The sequence below is a fragment of the Scheffersomyces coipomensis genome, assembly GCF_036884675.1.
Source record: "Scheffersomyces coipomensis strain NRRL Y-17651 chromosome Unknown DFJ63scaffold_8, whole genome shotgun sequence".
Taxonomy (NCBI): domain Eukaryota; kingdom Fungi; phylum Ascomycota; class Pichiomycetes; order Serinales; family Debaryomycetaceae; genus Scheffersomyces; species Scheffersomyces coipomensis.
The window spans coordinates 446,477-469,912 of record NW_027042899.1 but is presented as its reverse complement, the minus strand read 5'-3'; the positions used below and the strand labels follow the sequence as shown (position 1 = coordinate 469,912).

General features: G+C 31.6%; 10 protein-coding genes across 10 annotated transcripts; 4 read left to right on the top strand and 6 right to left on the bottom strand. All coding sequences in view use genetic code 12, as the record gives it.

Moving 5' to 3' along the window:
* Window positions 1-456: 456 nt before the first annotated feature.
* DFJ63DRAFT_290779 (uncharacterized protein) lies at window positions 457-1,539 on the bottom strand (the record flags this gene model as incomplete). Its single annotated transcript, XM_064905340.1, has 1 exon — window positions 457-1,539. The coding sequence occupies one exon, from the start codon at window positions 1,537-1,539 to the stop codon at window positions 457-459; it is 1,083 nt and encodes a 360-aa protein (XP_064759754.1).
* A 340-nt stretch (window positions 1,540-1,879) lies between these two features.
* Window positions 1,880-3,408, bottom strand: DFJ63DRAFT_248939 (uncharacterized protein). Its single transcript, XM_064904400.1, has one exon. The coding sequence runs from the start codon at window positions 3,219-3,221 to the stop codon at window positions 2,220-2,222; it is 1,002 nt and encodes a 333-aa protein (XP_064759753.1). The 5' UTR covers window positions 3,222-3,408; the 3' UTR covers window positions 1,880-2,219.
* Window positions 3,409-5,955: 2,547 nt separating this feature from the next.
* BUD6 (Bud6p) lies at window positions 5,956-7,929 on the bottom strand (the record flags this gene model as incomplete). The annotated part of the gene is made up of 1 exon (XM_064905337.1): window positions 5,956-7,929. One exon carries the CDS (start codon window positions 7,927-7,929, stop codon window positions 5,956-5,958), a length of 1,974 nt encoding a protein of 657 aa, XP_064759752.1.
* Window positions 7,930-8,178: 249 nt separating this feature from the next.
* On the bottom strand, window positions 8,179-11,775 carry DFJ63DRAFT_248931 (uncharacterized protein). Its single transcript, XM_064904399.1, has one exon. The coding sequence runs from the start codon at window positions 11,601-11,603 to the stop codon at window positions 8,328-8,330; it is 3,276 nt and encodes a 1,091-aa protein (XP_064759751.1). The 5' UTR covers window positions 11,604-11,775; the 3' UTR covers window positions 8,179-8,327.
* A 96-nt stretch (window positions 11,776-11,871) lies between these two features.
* On the bottom strand, window positions 11,872-13,170 carry DRG1 (GTP-binding protein). The gene has a single exon (XM_064907285.1). The coding sequence runs from the start codon at window positions 13,034-13,036 to the stop codon at window positions 11,933-11,935; it is 1,104 nt and encodes a 367-aa protein (XP_064759750.1). The 5' UTR covers window positions 13,037-13,170; the 3' UTR covers window positions 11,872-11,932.
* On the top strand, window positions 13,111-16,469 carry FUN12 (translation initiation factor eIF5B). The gene has a single exon (XM_064904398.1). It carries the CDS (start codon window positions 13,294-13,296, stop codon window positions 16,369-16,371), a length of 3,078 nt encoding a protein of 1,025 aa, XP_064759749.1. The 5' UTR covers window positions 13,111-13,293; the 3' UTR covers window positions 16,372-16,469.
* A 175-nt stretch (window positions 16,470-16,644) lies between these two features.
* On the top strand, window positions 16,645-17,031 carry DFJ63DRAFT_290827 (uncharacterized protein; the record flags this gene model as incomplete). Its single annotated transcript, XM_064905348.1, has 1 exon — window positions 16,645-17,031. One exon carries the CDS (start codon window positions 16,645-16,647, stop codon window positions 17,029-17,031), a length of 387 nt encoding a protein of 128 aa, XP_064759748.1.
* A 540-nt stretch (window positions 17,032-17,571) lies between these two features.
* PHO15 (4-nitrophenylphosphatase) lies at window positions 17,572-18,501 on the top strand (the record flags this gene model as incomplete). Its single annotated transcript, XM_064907556.1, has 1 exon — window positions 17,572-18,501. One exon carries the CDS (start codon window positions 17,572-17,574, stop codon window positions 18,499-18,501), a length of 930 nt encoding a protein of 309 aa, XP_064759747.1.
* A 1,903-nt stretch (window positions 18,502-20,404) lies between these two features.
* On the top strand, window positions 20,405-21,034 carry YPD1 (Ypd1p; the record flags this gene model as incomplete). The annotated part of the gene is made up of 1 exon (XM_064906593.1): window positions 20,405-21,034. One exon carries the CDS (start codon window positions 20,405-20,407, stop codon window positions 21,032-21,034), a length of 630 nt encoding a protein of 209 aa, XP_064759746.1.
* Window positions 21,035-21,222: 188 nt separating this feature from the next.
* On the bottom strand, window positions 21,223-23,427 carry ALG9 (dolichyl-P-Man:Man(6)GlcNAc(2)-PP-dolichol alpha-1,2-mannosyltransferase). Its single transcript, XM_064904397.1, has one exon. The coding sequence runs from the start codon at window positions 23,224-23,226 to the stop codon at window positions 21,412-21,414; it is 1,815 nt and encodes a 604-aa protein (XP_064759745.1). The 5' UTR covers window positions 23,227-23,427; the 3' UTR covers window positions 21,223-21,411.
* Window positions 23,428-23,436: the final 9 nt, after the last annotated feature.

Here is a 23,436-nt window from a genome sequence, read left to right as displayed (position 1 = left end):
CTAAAGCTAAATTAAACAATAGCATGGGAAATTATTATAGCGAATCCAGAATAGGATAAAAACCAACTAATCGCTCTCAATCGATACCTCTTTGCAGTTCATAAATTACGAGGACGTCGACGATACATCCTACAAAAAGAAGGTTCGGCTTTACCGTTTATATACTTTCTCTTTATATAAATTCTATAGTTTTATAGTGATTTAGAGTAAGAATATATAACAAATTTGGAAAATAAATTTGGCAAAAAGCAACTTATCCCTCTTATTTGACACCTTTCTAATTATTTTTAACTTTTCTCTTCCTCAACTAGTTGTACATTTTCTTTTTATATAAATTCTATATTTCTATAGCGAATTTATAACAAATTTTGAAAAAGACAGTATTTTGACAGATCATTGCAGTGGTGATTTTGTTATTGGTCTATTATTTTGATTTATATTACAATATGCTACATACTAAAAACTTCTCCAAGTCCCTTCTAATTCATCGAATTTCCTCCTTCCTACAACCTGGCGTCTTTTACTTCCAAAATCATCATAGTCTCTCTTCATATTTTCTCTTTTTAATCTTCTCAAATTTCTAATTCTTTCATTTTCTCTCTTTTCGATTTCAGCGGGAGTTAATACTTCTACTATTGGTTCCCAATGGTCTGTACCATTTTGAATACTGTTTTCGGTGAAGATTCTAATTCCACTTTCAAAAATTAAACCTCTGACTAGATGCAAGTTTTGGAATTCACTATTATATGTACCGTCACTTATCTCCTTTTTTACTCTGATAATAATTTCATGTAATGAATGTGAAATTGCAGCTTTGAATTCCAATGGTAAACCTAAATCATCTACTACTATTTGAGCAAAATCTTCTGGTGTTACTTCAGTTTGGTTTAAGTCCCATTCGAATTTATCTTGGTATAACTGTTTATTTAAATTGACAGATAAGTCAATAATAACGACACAAGGCGTATCTGATGGAATTTGTAAGTTTGAAGCAAAGGCGTAATCTTCAATTTGTTGGATTATTGATTCCGTAATCTGCAGCTGCATAGATCCTGACAATTCTAGATCATTACAGATAATTGCAGCAAAATCTGATGGCGTTATCAACAGCTCATTAAGATTCCACATAAAAGAATCAACAATCTTATGAGTCGAGGTACCATTTTCTAATAGCAACTTTATAGGTACAAGAACTTCAGGTTTGTTCACTAATTCGGATAATTTTTGTTCATCGTCCAAATTTGCTATATTAGGAGTATTTCTAGCTGGAGTTAATCTCTGCAAATTGGTTTGTTGTTGCGAGATAGAAGTCGAAGTCTTTGCAAAACTTGAAGAAGGAGAATCTTCAAAATCAAAGTCATCCACATAATCTTCTGAATAATTTATCTGTTGGGCGTTTCTTTTGGCTTGTCTACCAACTGGAGCAATATTTAAAAATAACGAATTGTCTGGTTCATCGGACAACCTTTTAGCAAAGCTTGTAGCAAGTGCTTGTACATAGAAAGATGTACTATCATAAGAAACTGATGATGATGACATCGGATATTGATCTATCAAACTAGGTCTAGATATCAACGGTAACTTAAATTGGTATTGTTTTTTTTTATTTTCTTCACTTTTCTACCAGTTTCAATTTGGTATCACCACACGACCACAAGACGCGAATATTTGAATCACAGTAAATAATATGTAAACACTGTGTATCTATTAACAGTTGGTTTATTACTTAAAGTGCTATGGACTGCAAGACTATATTATCGGGATTTCTTTTGAAGAGGTCATATCTCGAGACTATAATACCTTTTCATCAATTCAAAAAACTATTTCCATCCAACGTTGACGAAACATTTGTCGAATCCATATATGATGATTTAACATCTCAAAGGGAAGAAATCTCTATAGAGCCAGTTACCAACAATATCCAGGACTCATTTGACTTGCCTATAGAAACAGTCATGAGTCAAGTGAATGGTTCACAGATAAAGAAGAATTCTTTGAAGGAGCTTAGTCAACTGCTACAAAATATTATTGATAGTACTAGTCTGGATAGTAAGTATTATGATGTCCAAATAAATATGCTATTAAAAGAGGTAAACGAGATAGTCGATGAATTAAATGATCTTAGATATGCAAAAAGTATAGAAAAGGTTGATAGTTTGACAAATGAATCAATTGAAAGTTGTAATAAATTAGAAAATCACTTACGTCTCGACTAATCATTAATAATTAATTGGAGTCGGTGACTTATAGATTTTGTTAATCACATTAATATCATTTTCATCAATCCACTTCCATATTTGAAATTTCCAATTTAAACCATCCCTATCGCCTAATTGATAATATGATTCTAAACCACCAGAAGATGGTGATGATTCTAGAAAAGTCACTCTCCCAATCCTAGAATGTACAAGGGCCATGGAGCACATTACACAGGGTTCATGTGATACATAGAACCACAAATTATGGCAGAGATAATTGGATGGATCACTTGTTTCATGAATTGAGTGTTTTCTTCTTTGTTGTTCTGATTTAGAAACAAAATCAATACCCTTCATAATACTATGTTCAAAGGGATTATTACAGTTGCCACCACGGACTACAGCAAGTATTTCACCCTCTTGGTTTTTCGTTTCTTTGACTATAATTGTTACCAGTGTCGGAAAATCTTTTGATTGACGATACTCTTCAATTAACTGTGATACAATTTCTCTTTCAAACTTCATATTAAAGTTTACTGAATTCAAAAATTGGTGGTTTGGATTGCCTTTCCATGACATTGGCCAATACTTTTCAGACCAATCATCAGAGATTTCTTTTGTAGAAGCGGGAAACTTTGGTACCTCTATAATATAAATATCAGATATTGTGGTATGTAAATGTAATGTAAGAAAATTTTCAACTTCACTTCTTGTAGTTAAATACTCTGTGGAACATATGATCGCCTTTAAAAAAACATTCCCTGATTCGTCTTCCTCCTTTAGGAAACGTTTGAGATGGACTAAGCTAACCTCATCCTTAGAATTGATATGATCTCTAATAGCGGCTGCCAAAAGTTGAGTTTGAGATGGCTGTATTTGACAGCACCAAACATTGACCAATGATGCCGTGTTACTTCTAAATGACTCCAGATCTTTCGCTCGTATTTGTTTTATAACACCATATAGTATTCCATTTTCAATATCAACATGATCGCTGCCTATAGTTCTATTTTTCCTTGCCATGCTTAGGACTTTTAAGTAGCTTGTTTAAATTTTTTGGTTCAAAGAAAATTTAATTTAAATTTAACGCATAAATAAGAGTTGTGCTATAGTGGATAATGCTATGCCCAGTCTAGAGAAATATTTGAAGAATACAATCCCAGAGTTTAGTACAATTATAAGTTCTAAAGATGTGTCCAATGAATTTATCAAATTTTTAAGAACAACCATAGTTGTGTCGGATCAGAATGCTGTTAGATCAGTTCGTGTATCATTAAAGGAGTTGGAGTCATATACCAATTTTATTGATTCTTTGCTTTCCCTCTTAATTCAAGAGAATATACCGAGTATTCTTGTAACAGGATATACAGATCCATCATTAAATAACAATTGGAAATCTAAGTTGGTAAATCCACTGATGAACTTACATGTGAAGCTTCTACGAGGAAAATGTTGGCGAACTCTTTACAGTGTTATTGGAGGCTCTGCATTATTAGAGTTAATTTTAAAGTATAAAGCATATGAGCAATCTCAAGATGGTCGTTTGATTCAGGTCTTTGGATGCTTGAGTAAACTGAACTATGCAAAGGTTCAGGGTATTACAAACTCCCTGATGTTATATAGGACGCGTCATGGCTACAAAGTGACTGGGCTATTTGCTTCTTCGAGCAAAACAATACTAGAATCTATATATTCAAGTGAATTAGACAAACGGAAGACTCTACCCAAGAATTTTAGGAAATTATCAATGATTCTAAAGACGGTGAAATTGCTAGACCAGAATTGCAGATATAATAGCATATTTGAAAATGTAATACCAGTTACTGACAGTCGAAGTTTGTTGAAGAGTTGTACACCAATTCATTCGGTAATAAAGTTTGTGCTTATAATAATGAATAAAGTATTCCCCTTGGAAATTTGGGGTTCGTCTGCTAATAAATCACATATCACTGAAAGGGTGGTAGAATTTATTAATTCTGGTTCACATGTGAAGATATTATTTAATGATTTAATAAAATATATCAAAATTTCGGATATTGAATGGCTTGGTAAATCGAGAACTATGACTTCACAACAGGATTCTGCTCATAGGATTAGTACATTTATCAAATTTCTTGAATGGTTCTTCATGTCCTTCATCCAAAAGGTTATTCAATTGTTTTGGCATGTTACAGAATCTGCGAGTCTTGAAGATTCTAAATTATATTACTTTCCTCATAGTGTTTGGAATATTCACCGTTCAGAGTTTATGGATAAATATATTGAAACGTATTTGGTACCGGTTACTGAAAATGATACTTGCTATATAAAAGGATTGTCCACGAAGTTTAATCATGGGCATTCAAGGCTAATTCCTAAAACAAATGATTTTAGATTGATTTGCATTCCTAGTCGAATGCCCTTCAGGTATCCAGAAGATGCTACAGATAGGGACAAGCAAATTTTTGAATTCTTAAGTTATGCTAATGAGACTATCAATCCAATAAGGCATATTTTAAAATCTAGATTGAGTGATAATGATATGACAAGGACACTAAAATGTTCTCCCAGATGCTACTCGGTTGGTGATGTAGCTCGGAACATTGTTCGTTATAAAGCTAGTCTTCTTGAAAAGAATAATAATAAATTGCCTGAACTTTTCTTCGTTAAGTTTGATATGAGACATTGTTATGACAACTTGAGTCATGCGAAAGTTATTGAAGAAGTGGAGAGACTCTTTGAAAATCAAGAAGATTCGAAGACTTACTTTGTAAGGAACTATTACTCATCAAAAATTGGAAGCACTACTAGAAGGAAACAAGTCTCTTTCGTTAAAGATAGTGGTCAACTAGATGAGTTTGACCTTGATAGTGCAAATAAAGACAAAAGGATTCGAAAACGAAATGTTTTGATCGACAGAAGCAAGATGTTTAAATTTACCAAAAAGGATGTTTTGCTGATATGCAGATCACAAATATGTGATTCGTTAATGTTGGAGAACAAAACCTATTATAGAAGAAAAACTGGAGTATTTCAGGGATTCCCACTTCTGTCTACTTTCTGTGATATAGTGTATAATAATTTGGTAGATTTAGAGTTCTCATTTCTAGAATCAGATCCTGAAAATCTTCTCTTACGAGTGGTGGACGATTTCCTTCTTGTTACTACCAATATATCGGCTTGTAAGAGAGTTACAAGACTCATCAATGGGGATTTCTTGGATGAATATGGTGCATTTGTCAATATAGATAAAACCCAAATAGTTGGTTTCCAGCTACGAGCTCCAACCTTGAAATTTATAGGCTTGGATATTAATACTGTTACTCTAGAAATTACAAGAGAATTTCCTAAGGATGCATTTTCAGCTCTAAAACTGAAGCGATCATTTCCATCAAGTTATAGTTATTTATCCTGGAGCTATAAGTCTCGGTTGACTGACTTTTTAGTAAGCTTGAAGTCTGGAACATTGGACTCAGCCTTTCATAATATTAAAGCTTTACTTGCAAGCGTTTTGGATTCATTTATTATTAATTTTCATAATATTGCCGCCTATGATCAGTTCGAAGATATTCCTTTCGTAAAGTTCTTGTTGGATTTGTTGGAGAAGACATTGTCCAAATTTGAAACTTTAAATTCAAGCAGTATTTATAATGAAGAAATCAAATTACATTTTAAGTCAACAATCTGTGACAGTCTTTCGAGAAGATCCAGGTTTAATGATATTATTAATTGTATAATGCAGAATTAAAATTATGTAAAGTAGACTTAATATACACTATCAGAAGATACCCAATGAGCTTTTAAGATTTTCGCTGTCTTTTAATTGCCTCATCTTTTCAAGTTCTTCAATACCACCTGAATTCTTAAACTTATTATCATCTACAAAATCCCCTAGTTCTTCCTGGAATTTTGTGAGTTTCATCAATTCTCTTTCTTTTTCTCTTAATCTCTCTGCTTTTTCGATGGCTTCAACTCTACCTTCATGATCTGGTTTCAAAATTGCTACTTCACTCAAAACAGCTTCTTTGAGATTATGTATACTTTCTCCAGGTTGAGGAATATGTAATTGAGCGACAACTTTATTTCTCTTATACGTAGTCTGTTTGTTTTGCTCTAATGAACATTGTTCAATTAAATCAAAAGTTTCTTCAATCTTTTTAATATCTTCATCTAAATCCTTAGTTAAGTCATCTTGAAGGTTGAAAAATTGTTGCTCTTCACAAACTTTATCTAATTCAGACTCCCAAATCTTCTTCCATACAGATCTTTCCTTTGTAATATAATTACTCATCTTCTTCAAAGCCAGGTTAGCTTCTTCAATTTCTTTATATGTATTTCTCAATTGTTTTTCACTGACCCTCACCCCTCTTTGAGCAACATCCTTTCTTAAAGCTTCCATAATATCTTGTAAGTCATCTACTTTAGTTAATAATACATCAGACTCTTCGGATAATTTTAAGTGGCATGATTCCATATAAGCTCTATTTGAAGACTTAGATACTTCCAAACCTGCTTCTTGGAAGGCGCTTACTTCCTTAGATATTTCTCCAATTGTTGATCTAATGGTCTTTCCTGCTTTACTTTGAATTTGTTTTATTGCCCTTAACTCATTTTGAATTTCAATTAACTCTTTAGAATTAAATGTGTTATTTGATTTACTTGGATTATCATTCTTTGCAGTTTCTTGCTGAGTTTGGATTATAGGAGCTGGAAATTCTATAGAACCAATTGCTTCTTTCACTACAGAAACTATGTTTGAATCCATAGCTTCAATCTTTAAGTTCAAATCAGAAATCTTTCCTTGTAATTGTTCTATTGCAGCTGAATGAGCATCAGGTTCGTTTAACGATAAGATACTTCCCTCTTTAACTTCATGCAACATATGATCTTCTAATTCATAGGCGATTCCACTCTTGTTATCTTGTATGTAAACTTCTGGAAAAGGATTTGAACCTGGAGAATAAGCAAACTTCTCCACAAACATAAGTCTAAGTGAAGCAAAAGTTACCGGTAATTTTATGTTTAACTTCTTTACTTTAGACCCAATTTTCAAGAATATATCTGCTGACGTGATATCTTTCTGTGGTCTGGTCTTTTCCTCATCATGCTTTATTTCATTTGTAACTTCAGTGTCTTTGGCTATAGATCTTTCTTCGATGGTCTGGTCTGGGGACAGTATTCTAGGCAATGATGGAGTTATATTTGTAAGCTTTGCGTATTGATAAGCACTGAATCTTTTTGAAGCACGTCGTTGCATTGCATTTCCATTTTGTAATTGTGATAATGCATTACTTGGTACTGGTTCTTTGACAGTATCAGATGTAAGAGTTGGAATAGATTCATTTCTTTCAGGTTTTCTCTCTTCAATCGTCGGAGCTAACTCAGTAGCTTTTCGAGACTCTTGACTAAGTGATTTTGCTTTCAATTGTTTGGTCTTTAAATTCTGAAGTAGTGTCACTATAATATTTCTAATGTTTGGTAAGAAACGATCTAAGTTTTCTTGACTTGGAGCTTCACTTAATGCTGCTTCTAGAATAATTCTCAATGCTTGAGGAACATCTCCAATATCAGATACATCCACCCCATTGGTATGAAGAACCCTTGTTGCGGCTCTGAAATCATTACCCAACTTTACATATGCATCGGAAACAAACTTGTCATCAGCTTCTTGTCTTGCCCATTGTGTTAAACTTTCTAATAGATGTTTTGTTGATACTAGTAGTCTTGTAACACTAGACTCGATGGTATTCATAGAATATCGCTTGCCTCCCGATTGAGCTGATGAAGTTGATGTTGAGGTTGATGTAGTTGACGACGTTGATGCTGATGCTGAGACGGCGGGTGTAGTCATGGTGTCAACCTTTGATCACTTTATCACTTTATCTCTATATCTTGTTTCGTATAATTAAAATCAATTTTTCTTTTTTTTTCGATTTGAAGTTTTTGATTCAATTCGATTTAAGCTTTTTAACATGAACGCGTACAAATTTAACATATACAATGAAGGTGAAAGATAAAATTTTTATATATATTAAAGGAATGAATGTTATTATTAATTAATATAAATGACATGGGGATATTTAAAAAGATAGCAGATACAAAAAAAACTAGTTTAGTCATATATACTAACAATACAATGCTTCGAATTTATTAAGAGAACCACTTTTTAACAGTCTCTATATCAGTAGGATTCTTTTGCAACAATGCCATGGCTTCATTAGGAGGAATTGATCCTAACAATTGTCGGGTGGATGCAACTACTCTGTCAGCTGTATTACCTGAAATAGATGCATGGTTCAACGCTTGAATAACAGAATCAACCACTTTTGGTATTTGAGTGGTGACAGCTGGATGTTGATTTTGAATAAGTTCACTTAAAAAGGTGTATGAAAATGGAGCAGCAGTTTCATCTTGAAGAATAGGAAGGAACCCTACCCATTGTTCAAGTATAGCATTAACATCTGGAATAGATGATGCAAATCTATGACATACTTTAGCAATAGCAGTAACTGAATTTTCAGTAGCATAGATATTTTCTTCAGCTTTAGCATCTGGAACTGAAGCCATTTTAAACATAGTTTCAAGACAAGCTAAACAAAAATCAGCGTATACATCACCACCAAATTGAGCAGCAACACCGACAGCATATGATGCAATTTGACGAACACCAGCATGAGAAGAAGTTAAGGATTCAGCAACAACATTGACAAACATTTCCTTATACATCGATGATTCAGCACCACAATGTTCTATAGTATCACATATCACACACAAACCACAAAGTTTTATATTACTATTTTCATCTTTAATAAAAGATGAAATGGTTGGTGCCAATATTTGAAATGCTGGAAGGAAATTAGATTTGGCATTCTTGAAAATAGCTGAAATAGCTTTATTAATTTCATCTAATAATTCTTCATCAGTATATTCTTCTTCGTCTTCTTCAACATCTTCAGTAAATTCATCATCTTCATTATCTCTTGCCTTGATACGTTCATATATTTCAACCAAATTAGTATTAATTGATTTGGCTAATGATTCTAATTGGGTAACAGATAATGAATTTTGACCAATCACATTTATGCATTCAACCAAGGCAGTATAATAAGCAACTAATAATTCTGGAACTGGTTCATTATTTAAAACATCAACCAATTTATCTGAAATTTGAGCCCAAAATCCAAGAGTTTCATTGGATGTATTACCAGTAGCATAAACAGAACATCTTAATAAAGAAGCTAAAGTTAAAGCAGCAGAACCTCTAACACCATCATGTAAATAGAAATCTAAGGCGGGTATACCAATATCTTGAATAATTTCTTTAACCCATGGGAAAAAGTCACCTTTTAATTGATTAGCATAAGTTCTAAGTAAATCCATGGCTGATACCTTTTCATCTAAAGCAGCGGTATGTACTGCAATAAGTTTTCCGGATAAATTTATAACATCCCATTCTTCATTTGAATTGAATTCTTCAGCTTGATCTTCTTCTAATAAAGAAATATCTTGAGTTGCCTTTGCAGCGGCTAATAATGGAGGTAAGACTGCAGGTAAGTATGGTAAGAAATCTTTTCCAATAATACGACATATTCTACCCCAAGCTTGTTCTAAGTATTGTTTAACAGGATCATCTTCTTCGGTTGCAGTTTCTTGAATATGACCGAATAATTGAATTAAATCTTGACAATGAGGAGCGAATTTTTCCTTTCCGACAGCTAAAGCAATAAGGGTTGAACATTCAATACATTTAGCTTTTAATAATCTATTTTCATCACCCATTTCAGTTTTCAATACATCAGTTAATAATGGCATTAAAGTATCATAATATTTAATGAATTTTTTCTCAGCAGCATCAGCAATGATTGCGATGGTAGTTAAGACTTGTTCTTGGACATATCTTTTTGGAGATTGTAATAATCCAAGTAAATTGGTTAATAAGCCATCTAAATATGGTTCTAATATTTCCTTGGTTGCAGCTTCAGAGAAGTTAACTAAAGCAGCAGCAGCATGAGCTTGAACTCTTGGAACAGATTTATTAGTTAATTTTGAAATTAAAGCGGGTAAAATTCTATCACCAGCAGTATTTTGAATTTTATCGGAGAAATCAGTTGACATTTGACCCAATGCATTACAACAAGCATATTGAACTCTTGGATGACTATCTTCTAAGGTTGATAAGATTAAATCTAAAATCTTTGGGATTTCATCTATTAAGACATCTACACATCCCTCAGCCACTGATGATAATGCCATTAAAGCAGCTTGACGTTCTCTCCAATCTTCAGATTGAATCATATTTGGTAAATATTGGAAAAGAGGACCAGCAAGAGCTTGTCCATTTAATTTTAAAGCTACTCTGTCTAATGCTTGACGAGCAACATCATGTTCTGGTTCTTCATCTTCATCAGTAGTATCATCATTATTATTCCATTCTGCAGCTTCATCATCATCAATGGAGACTTCAGTAAGCATGGAAAGTGTTACAACAACCATGACACTGGTATAAGTAGGAGTACGTTTACACATATTTGGAGAAACTTCAGCAAAGGTAGTAAGTAATTCAAGGGATGACATTCTAGTGGCTGGATCTAATTCTTTATTTTTGGAAACATTAGCACAAAATTCAATGATAGTAGGAAACATATCTTTAAACATTTTTGGAGCTAATTCAACTAAATCAATTAAAGATTCTAATACTAAAGTTAATGATTGATCTTGACCATTTTGTAAGAATCTTGGTAATGAATTCAATAAATCAGGTAATAAAGGAGATAATGATTGCCAACTATTTTTTGGTAATTCTCTAAAGAAAGCAACAAAAGCAGTACAAGCAGAGATTCTAACATCATCATTTTCATCATTAAAACCACCATTAAAGATTGGTAAAACTTGTTGAATGTATGATTTATCAATTAATTGAGGAGCCGAGGAAAACACACGGAAAGCAGATTCACGGAAACTTGGATCTTGATTTCTAGTAGCTTCAAATAAAGCAGGTATAAGTTCATTCCAAGTACCAGCTGGTGAAGCATCATCTTTAGCCATTTCTGAAATAGCATCGGATAATTTATGTCTAACTTGATTACTTTGATGATTGGAGAACCCCTTTAAAAGAATAGATCTGATTTGTTGCCTTGCTGGTTCACTAATAACACCAATAGTTCTATCGGTAACAGTGGCCATTTCCTTGGGAGATTTAATTGCAATACGTCTGAATAAAACAGCAGCAAAACTTCTTGTTTCTTCCACACTTGCCAGACAAGCTTGTTCAGCTAAATAGACCAATAAAGCCACTACCGTATCTTTAGAACTCCAATCATCTTCCAATGATTTTTCGGCAGCAGATCTAATGGAATTGTCTGCCGATTTCAAATTATCCAACAATTGTGATAACACACCTTGGACATCTTCCGGTAACACAGACATGACTCTGATGTCGAACCTTTCTTTTTCTTTATAAACACTAGTCAGACAACAAAATCCCTTGACAAAAAGGAACTTCGAATTATAAAATTCCTAAGTGTATGGTAAGGAGATGAAAGTGAAGACTTTTAAATCAATGAAACCTCTTGGATCTTTTTGAACTCATTTTATCTTTTCACTGGCTTGTTTTTTTCTTTTCTTTCTTTAACTAAGAAAAAAAAATTTTTAGGAAGAGAAATGGATCACGTGTAAAGACCATTGTTTAAAATTATATGGGATTTACAATTTATATATATTACATGAAATCTATTTAACCTATTTATACCCAGGGACTATTTCTTTAAGATGGTGATCACATCTTCATCTTCTAAAGTATGACCAAGACCTACGATTTGAGGTTGATGTTTAACAGAAGTACCATATACCAAGGCATTTCTAAAATCTTCCACTAATGACTTATGGATAGAATTACAGAAATCTTCTACAGTACATCTATCACTTCTTAACACCACAGGTTCATTGAAATCAGGTAATTTCCCCTTTGGTTTAGTATATGCTCTTACCAACTTAAGTTTGTCCCACATTAATTCCAATAAATCATCTAAATTCCATCCATTACCAGATGAGATAGGAATAGCATCAGGAATTTTATATAATAAATCAAGTTCTTCTATGGAAAATGAATCTATCTTGTTTAACACATAGATAGCAGGGATATATCTTCTTGCATTGGCTTCTATAGCATCGATTAAATCATCAACAGTAGCATCACATCTAAATGCTATATTAGCAGAATTAATTCTATATTCTGACATGACAGCTCTGATTTCATCATTATCTAAATGAGTTAATGGAACAGTTTTAGTGATATTTATACCACCACGTTCCTTTTTAGTAATGACAATATGAGGAGGTTCTTTATTAATTCTGATTCCCATACCTTCTAATTCATGTTCAATGATTCTTTTATGTTGTAATGGTTTATTAACATCTAATACCAAGAATAATAAATTAACAGATCTGGCAACAGCAATAACTTGTCTACCTCTACCTTTACCATCCTTAGCACCTTCAATAATACCAGGTAAATCTAGCATTTGAAGTTTTGCACCTTTATATTTAATTGTCCCTGGAACAGTAGTTAAAGTTGTAAATTCATATGCAGCTGCTTCAGAATGAGTACCAGTTAATTTGTTAAGTAAAGTAGATTTACCCACCGATGGGAAACCAACAAACCCTATAGTAGCAACCCCAGTTCTGGCCACATCGAAACCAATACCTGCACCACCTCCACCAGATGCTCCATCAGTTAATAATTCTCTTCTTAATTTGGCCAACTTGGCTTTTAATTGACCCAAATGAAAGGAAGTAGCCTTATTCTTTTGGGTCTTCGCCATTTCATCTTCTATGGCCTTGATCTTTTCCACAGTCGTCATTATGAGTTCTCTGTTTCTTTATACGATGAAAGTAAACCCTTCGATGCTTCTTCTTCTTCTTGTTCTTTCCTTTAAACTGATCTGAAAAAAAAAATTGAAATGAAAAAAAAAAAAATCTTTAAGAGTCGTGTGTACGCGAACAAAATAATTTTGTATGGTGGTGAAAAAAAAATTTCCATCTCTATATTTAAGCATGAAACAATTTGAATCATTCAAGATAGTTTGTTGTATTAGTACTATAACATTAATCTAGTACAATGGCGAAGAAAGCTAAGAAAGGAGGTAAGCAACAGGAAGATATCTGGGCCGACGATGATGTCGTTGAAGATAGTCCTCAACCTGAAGAATTGGGTCTGACTCCAGATCAAACTGCTACTGAAGATCAAACTACTGAAAGTGCTGAAGTTGAAGAACCTGAAGAATCAAATGGTGGTCCTCAAGGTCCAACTGAAGCTGGTGAAGATGATTTTGGTGATGATTTCTTAAACTCAATTAGAAAATCTAAACAAAAGAAATCTCAAAAAGTTGAAGATGAAAAGGCTAAAACTAAAGATGATGCTCCAAAATTATTATCTAAAAAGGAAAAGGAAAAATTGAAAAAGGAAGAAGAAAAGGCTAAGAAGAAGGAATTAGCTAATAAGAAAAAGGAACAACAAGCTAGTAAGAAAGAACAAATTAAAGAAGCAAATAAACAAAATGCTGCTAATTCATCATCTACATCAACTCCAGAACCTGAAGATAAACCAGCTCCAAAAAAACCAGGTAAGAAAGTTCCAGCCGGTCTTGCTGCTTTAAAACGTCAATTAGAATTGAAAAAACAAGCGGAAGAAGAAGAACGTCGTTTAGAAGAAGAAGAAGAAGCTAAAAGATTAGAAGAAGAAAGATTAATTGCTGAAGCAGATGCCAAGAAAGAAGCTGATAGGGCTGCTAAAAAGGAAAAGGAAAGATTAAAGAAAGAACAATTAAAAGCTGATGGTAAATTACTTACTAAAAAACAAAAGGAAGAAAAGAAATTACAAGAACGTCGTCGTGAACAATTGTTACAAGCTGGTAATGTTACTGTTGCTGGTTTACAACAACATCAAGATGGTGAAGAAGTTCAAAAACCAAAGAAAGTGGTATATGGTAAGAAAAAATCAACTAAACCAAAGACTTTCACTCAAAAGGCTGCTGTTGTTGTTGAAACAAAGAAAGCTGATGATGTAGAAGAAGAAGTTTTAGTTGATGATTGGGAAAAGATGGCATTAGAAGATGAACCAGTTGCTGATGATTGGGAATCTGCTTTTAATGGTGACTCTGAAGTCAAACATGAAGACGATGATGAAGAAGAAGACGAAGATGAAGAAGACGATGAAGAAGCTGAAAAAGCTGCTGCTGAAGAAAAGGCTAAGGCTGAAGCTGCTGCTGCCGCTGCTGCCGCCGCTGCTGCCGCCGAAACCGCCGAAAGAAAGGCTAAAGAAGAAGAAGCTGCTAAGGTCAAGATTGCTGAGTTAGAAAAGCAAGCTGCTGAAACTCCATCATCCGAAAAAGATTTACGTTCTCCAATTTGTTGTATTTTAGGTCATGTTGATACTGGTAAAACCAAATTACTTGACAAAATTCGTCAAACCAATGTTCAAGGTGGTGAAGCTGGTGGTATTACCCAACAAATCGGTGCTACTTATTTCCCAGTTGATGCTATTAAACAAAAGACTAAAGTGATGGCCAAATATGAAAAACAAACCTTTGATGTTCCAGGTTTATTAATTATTGATACTCCAGGTCACGAGTCCTTTACTAATTTAAGATCTCGTGGTTCTTCATTATGTAACATTGCTATTTTAGTGATTGATATTATGCATGGTTTAGAACAACAAACTCTTGAATCTATTAGATTATTAAGAGATAGAAAGGCTCCTTTTATTGTTGCTTTAAATAAGATTGATAGATTATATGATTGGGAAACTACTCCAGATAATTCATTCAGAGATTCATTCTCCAAACAATCTAAAGCTGTTCAATCTGAATTCCAAAATAGATATGATCAAATCAAATTAGCATTAGCTGAACAAGGGTTAAATTCTGAATTATATTACCAAAATAAAAACATGTCTAAATATGTTTCTATTGTTCCAACTTCAGCTGTTACTGGGGAAGGTGTTCCAGATTTATTATGGTTATTATTAGAATTAACTCAAAAGAGAATGTCCAAACAATTAATGTACTTATCTAAAGTTGAAGCTACTATTTTAGAAGTTAAAGTTGTTGAAGGTTTTGGTTATACTATTGATGTAGTATTATCCAATGGTATTTTACGAGAAGGTGATCGAGTGGTATTATGTGGTTTGAATGGTCCAATTGCTACCAATATAAGAGCTTTATTAACTCCACCACCATCAAGAGAATTGCGTATTAAATCAGAATATGTTCATCATAAAGAAGTTAAAGCTGCTTTAGGGGTTAAAATTGCTGCTAATGATTTAGAAAAAGCTGTTGCTGGTTCTAGATTAATTGTGGTTGGAGAAGATGATGATGAAGATGAAATTATGGAAGAAGTAATGGATGATTTAACTGGTTTATTAGATTCTGTTGATACTTCAGGTAAGGGGGTTGTTGTTCAAGCCTCTACCTTGGGATCATTAGAAGCTTTATTAGATTTCTTAAAGGATATGAAGATTCCAGTTATGTCTATTGGATTAGGACCAGTATTTAAAAGAGATGTTATGAAAGCTACTACTATGTTAGAAAAAGCCCCTGAATATGCTATTATGTTATGTTTTGATGTTAAAATTGATAAAGAAGCTGAACAATATGCTGAAGACAATCATATTAAGATTTTTAATGCTGATATTATTTATCATTTATTTGATTCATTTACTGCTTATCAAGCTAAATTACTTGAAGAAAGACGTAAAAATTTCATGGAATATGCTGTTTTACCATGTACTTTAAAAACGATTCAAATTATTAATAAACGTAATCCAATGATTATTGGGGTTGATGTGGTAGACGGTGCTGTTAGAATCGGTACTCCAATTTGTGCTGTTCGTACTGATCCAACTACTAGACAACCAAATATTATGGTATTAGGTAGAGTTACATCATTAGAAGTGAATCATAAAGCAGTTGATATCGTTAAGAAAGGTCAAACTGCTGCTGGTGTAGCTATGAGATTGGATAATCCATCTTCAGCTCAACCAACCTGGGGTAGACATGTTGATGAAACTGATAGTTTATATTCATTAATTTCTCGTCGTTCAATTGATACTTTGAAAGATCCTGCATTCCGTGATACTGTTTCAAGAGATGATTGGTTATTAATCAGGAGATTGAAACCTATTTTTGATATTAAATAGATCTATTCTATCAATCTTGATTGATAGAATTACTTATATATAGTATCATATGTCTTTGTATAATAAAAAATCATTTATCGTTTTAAGTTTAATTAGTTATAGTTGTAAAATTTACATTGTGCAACCAAACCAAAGAGGTCGTGCGCTCTGGATCAAATTTCTTCTACCAATAAAGATTTGAGAAATCATCAAAAACTGAAAAAGAAAAAGAAAAAATACATACATACATACAAATTATATGGTATACTAAGTAAGGTTAAACTAGATAGGACAATGCAAGATTTACCACCTATTGGAGGGTATGAACCAGTACAATGGAAGAGAAATCTTCCATCCCGAGGATTCAGAGCCAGTATATATTTCTGGGGTATAACTGGATTAATGGCATTTGGATTTTATCGATTTTATAAAGGAGTTGATGAACAACGAGAATTATCACGAGAAAAACAATGGAGTAGATTTTATTTACAACCTTTATTATTAGCTGAAGAAGATAGAAATGTTGCTAGAAGATATTATAGTGAAAAAGCCAGACAAGATTTAGTTAGAGAAAGTATGAGTGATGAAGTTAAAGCTAAATTTGATAAAGAAATATATAATGATAAATCAAAATTCCGTTTCCCCCAATATACTGTTGGAATTGATCCAGCTGATCGTTAAGTATCTTTTTCATATTAGATTGAAGCTAGAACGTCCTTTATTCTAGACTCATTTCAATCATTCTTTTCATGCATATATAACATATGAATATATTATCAAATATATATATGATAATATATTCTATATTGATACATAAATCAACAAACCCAATCATCATCATAACTTATTCATTTCGACCCAATGATAATAATCAAGAATATATAGTAATCATCCCGTCGAGTGGATCATACTTTTAGTTTGGTTTCATATAGTTATATCAAACATGCTTTGTTCCATTGCTAATAAGGATGCAAAGGTAATTGGTATGACCATTACTAGTTTATTCTATAGTTATTATTATTGTTATTACTATTATTATACATTTATTTAATTAAATCATTTAGATTATCGTAAAAGTCGTAAGGTTGTATAGTATTCACTTGATGTTCAAAATTTGACCACTTTCGTTTTTTTCCCATTGCTGACAGAATCTCGCACATGTATAATCCATTTCTTTACCATAGATAGATAGATAGATAGATATACAGAAGATCAATCAAGATGAGTGTTAAGTTGGATTCCAGTGATAAGATCCATCAAGTGTTGGATGATTATGATTACTTTTTATTTGATTGTGATGGAGTTCTTTGGTTAGGAGATCATTTATTACCTAGTGTAGTTGAAACCATTCAATTATTAAAATCATTAAATAAACAATGTATATTCGTCACTAATAATTCCACTAAATCTCGTCAAGATTATTTAAAGAAATTTGCTAAATTAGGTATTGATGGAATTAGTAAAGATGAAGTATTTGGTTCATCATATGCTTCAGCTATTTATATTGATAAAATTTTAAAATTATCTAAAGAGAAAAAAATTTGGATTTTAGGTGAAGAAGGTATTGAACAAGAATTACATGAATTAGGATATAAAACGATTGGTGGTACTGATAAGAAATTAATTGAAGATGGAGTTAAATTTAGTCCTGATCATGAATTATTATCCAATTTAGATGAAAAAGTTGGATGTGTTATAGTTGGGTTAACATTTAATTTAAATTATTTAAAATTATCTTTAACCATGCAATATCTTTTAAAAGATAATAAATCTTTACCATTTATTGCTACTAATATTGATTCAACTTTCCCATCCAAGGGGAAATTATTAATTGGAGCAGGATCAATTATTGAAACTGTATCATTTGCATCCGGTCGTCAACCTGATGCTGTATGTGGTAAACCAAATCAATCAATGATGAATTCCATTAAAGCTGATCATGAATCATTACAATTGAACCCCAAGAGAGGATTAATGATTGGAGATAGATTAAATACTGATATGAAGTTTGGTAGAGATGGAGGATTAGATACTTTATTAGTATTAACTGGTATTGAAACTGAAGAAAATGTCTTGAAATTGAATGATGGAAATGCTCCAACTTATTATGCTAATAAAATTGGAGATTTATTTGAATATCATAATAAGTAAGTAAGTAATTAAGGAATAGAATATATATAGATTAATTTATAAATTAATAGAAATTTTTTGAGATAATGTTGCGAAATTATGAAGATTTAATATGAAATTGTAGGTTTTAGTTTTATTCAAGACTAATTATAAGAGATTATCACTTTCAAGTAGGTAATTATTGTTAAATATAACGTTAGTATAAGTGTATATAGTTTAAATTCATTTAAATTTAGAGGTATCATTGTTTACATCATATTATAGATAAAGATGTGAGTTGAAGATTGATTTGTCGAAAAGTTTTGTCATTTTTCTCAATGGAAATTCAAAAACATTTGCGACATACAGAATTGACAAAATAAAAATTCGACAAAACTTTAAATTTATGAGAAAATGAGAAAATGAGAAGAAATGACGTAATGGAAAGAAGTATTTCGAAATTGGACGACATCGATAAATAAATAACCATTTGCTTCACCGGTGTAGGTACGTACATGAACCAGCATAATTAGACAGGTTGTAGCTATATGATATTAAGTTTTACCTAATAAGTATAAAATAATGAATAAAAGTAAACGTCATATTTAAAGTTTGTTGAATGCATATGAAGTTTTTAACTCGTAATTAAAATGAAACAACATACGAGCGGCTGAATTTAACTAGGTGTAAGAGTAGTAATTTGGTGGATTTAGTAGTAGTTACGGTAGAATTAATAAAAGTTTTATATATGAGTGAAGTCTAGACTGTTTTAAATGTTAATTATATAAACAGTAAGAATAAGCTGATGTAGAACAGACAATTTCTGTAGTTGTATCTATATCCTAATTACTTTTGCAATAATTCATATGAATATTAAATTATATTCTATTTAATTGGATAAAAATAGTTGAAATTGAAGTCTAGACTTGCTTTTATTAAACTATGATGGATTGCTAAGCCTGATTATAAAGGTAAATAAAGGCAAAGTAAAACATAATATAATATAAAACGTTTATGAGTATAAATAGAAGTTAACATTATCATAAGATTAAAAGTAAATATAAAACGTCATGATCATAATCAATATGGAATAAGGGTAAGAATAGACATAAGTAGCTTAATTAGGAAATAGAGTAGACAGTAAATGATTAATTAATTCGCTTATATAATAATTAAATCCGATAAACGCCAAACTATGAGATTTAATGTCGTCATAGTTATTTTATAAATATGAAATGGATATATGTATGTCTATTCGAGACACGGATAATCAAAACACACCCAAACAGACAGACAATTTAAATAAGGACTAAAAATACCAGACAAAAAAAATAAAATAAAAGAAAATAAAAAAAAAAAAAAAAAAACGACACTCACTCAGACAGTACGACAAAACAGAAAAAGTGTCAGAGTGTCAGTTTGTCATTAAAATTTAAATATCATATTTTCAAAACATCGTCTCATAACTAATTATTTATTTATTTATTTATAATAACCAACCAATCCTTATTCCATTTCTCATCTCATCTCATCTCATCCTCACTTCTTCCTTCCTTGATAGTTAGATTGACTCCTTCATTTCATTCCTCCCTCATCAATTGTCCTTGTTAAATCTATTGAATCTTTGGTTTCTGCACTTCATAACCAATACTAATTCCATCAGCTTACATCATCCACATTACAATATTCATTCTTGTGCCACACTACCATCATTACTACCTACTACTCATTTCCTTGTTTCTGCATTCTATATTGAAATCAATTCATCATCCCTTCAACTTAGAACCCTTAACCTCCCACCATTCACTCAATCCACTTTCTGTACCTTCTCACCTCGTACACCCCATACCTTAAAAAAAAAACTACAACATAGTTAAACCGTTTTTTTAAAAGGTTACTTATCATTACAACTCATAAACTAAAAAGTTACATATTCATCATCAGCATGGGTGAAGATAAAAGACAAAAACTACAAGACACCGGCTTAGTTGATTGGTCAGTCTTTAGTGAATTATTAGTTATGGATGAAGATGAAGAAGGGTTTTCTTTATTTTTATTTAAAACTTTTGTTGATCAAGTGATTGAAACTTTCCAATCTTTAGATAAAAACTTAATTAGTAAAGATTTAAATGAATTAAGTGATTTAGGTCATTATTTAAAAGGTTCAGCTGCCGCCATTGGTTTAATTCAAATTTCTTCTCAATGTGAAAGAATTCAAAATTATGGTCATAAAATGAATTTCGATAATTTCGATATTAATGAGTCTTCTTCCTCAGATCCTCCAGCATCATCCTCATCTTCATCAATACCTGCATCTGTACCAGAGCCAATATCTAAATTAGATTCATCTGCTCCTATAGTAGTATCAAAAGATGAATCATCAACCCCAATAAAAGATTCAATCACCATACAGAATAATGTGAAACCTCTCCCGCAACCTCCAACTTCATCCATTCCAAGTGAAGATAGTGATGATTTTTGGATAATATTAATAAAAGATGCTTTACATAAAGCAAGAGATGCTTTTGCCGAATCAAGAGTTGCATTAAATGAATTTTTTGATGTGGAATATTAGTGTTTATTATTCATTTATCCTTTCACTTTCGCTAGCCAACCAACCAACCATATCACAATCCTAATAGAGTTAATTATCGTTAGTTTTCCTGTTTTTTTTTCCTCTCACTATTATCAAGTTTATCTCCTCTTTACCTCCATCCTCCCAATTTTTATCTTTTCATTCATCTTTTATGTGTTTTCTTTTCATTCTACTCCATTTTTAACTGAATCCATTTTCTATTACTATTATTATTATTTATCTTTGATGTACTAATGAAATCAATTCCTCATTCATTCTATATCTTATTTACCAAACCCACTTTGTAGTTATAACAAAACAGAATATAATCATTATATGTATATTTTAAAAAAACCTAAACTTACTTTTTATATAAATTATAAACTTTCCTTGTCCTTTTTTAAAGCACATAAATCCATATATTCAACATTATGAGGAATAATTGATCTTAACACAGTTGGAATATAAATGAATTTCCCAATTCCAGAATGGGCACCTTCAGGATTAATTAATTTTTCACATCCTAAAACTTTCCAATTTTCAATATCTCCATTCTTTACATCGGCTAATATCGTAGGTTCGAAATCATTCGTTATACCGGAATTATCAATATAATAATCACAGTCATTAAAATTTATGATTTTATGAATATCAAATTGATTTTTATTATTCATTCCAATCGGTATAGATGAAGTTATATCATTTATATTTCCAATTTCAGAAAAATCCCCTGGTAATAATCCATCAAATCCACTTTGAACAAATCTTAATCGATAATTATCCGGTAAGAAGAATGAATTTGGATAATGATACCATTCACGACCGATACAAACATTATAAAGCACGTCTTTTTCATCATTGTCTTGTGGTTCTTGGGATATTAAGGAGAATATATTCAAGGGTGTAGCGTAATTATCTACCAAATTTATGATTCTTAATGTTGATATTAAGAATATCAAAGTTATGAAAATGTATTTGACAAGTCGGTTTAATTTAATCGAATAATTTTCATTGATAAAGATTGATAATATTTGATTTGAAAATCCAAATAATTTTATAATCAATAATGATGCATTAATACTTATCAAGGGATAAATTGGATAAAGAAATCTTTCTTCCTTATGAGGTTGACTAAAGAATATTCCGGTCCATACTAATACTGGTAATGAAAACACAATTAGTATAAGTGATTTCTTTGATTGATAAATTAATGGGTTTAAGATAGTTCCACCATATCCTAATATAGCAGTGATATTAAAATTAAGTAATAAATTCAAAATATAATAACTGAATGGTTCAACCCCAAAGATTTCAGGTCCTTCTCCTTCACCTCCAAATACATTATATAATACAATGTTTAATGGGACAAAGATAGGTTTCTTGTAATAGTAGGTATTAATGAGAACATCACCACCTGAGATTAAAATCAAGGCAATTAAACTTTTGAAAATAATTTGGAAAATAGGTTTATCAAGAATAGTAGAACTTTGATAGAATTTATAATTAAAGATAATATAAAAACCTAACGGAATTCCAAGCGCTAATGAAAATGGCCATCCTAAAAGTCCACCAATCAAGATCCAAATTATAGCTCCCACAAATAAATTCACTGATCCTGATTTAACTCCACTACTCCATGATGAAAATGCCAATATACTAGATCCCATTGAAATCATATTGGTTTGCATGGCAAGGGTTGATGGTAATAATGCCACTCCAGCATGAGACATACCTGGGGCAATTGAATTAAAAAACAAAAACCAATTAGCAATGGATGGAGTTAAATGATTATTCAACGTTTTAAATAAATAAATCTCCCCAAAACTTGTGAATCCATTCAATGCAATCAATCTTAAAAAGTAAAATTGATAATATGTCACCGTATAAGTTAATTCATTATTTTGACTAAACCATTTTAAGATCACTAAGATTGGTAAGCCCACAGTGTAATATATTAATAAATATACATAATCTCGTATAGCGAATTCAGGAGAATATTCCCAAGTTTGCTTCCCAAACTTTCTAAATAATAAATTTAATGGTTCCCAATAATTAAAAGTTTCATCACAATCTGATATGATCATATATAATGAGGAATATATTCTGATAGTTATGTTCAATGCGATAATTGCATATTGTAAAGTCGTTAATGAGACATTCCCTTTATCCTTAGGTTTAGCTTTGATCACCATGGTAGGGTTGGAAGGATAGTGTGATTTATAAAATTGTGAATTTATAGTTATTAAATATTATATACGAGACAGATTTTTAATTTTGTTTGTTTATGAAAAATTGAAGTCGTGTACTTGAGTGTGGAAATATTTTGTTTTTTCTTCAAAAGGTTGCAAATTTTACATATATACAGCGGGTAATTTTTTTTTATATAGAGAAAAAAAACATCA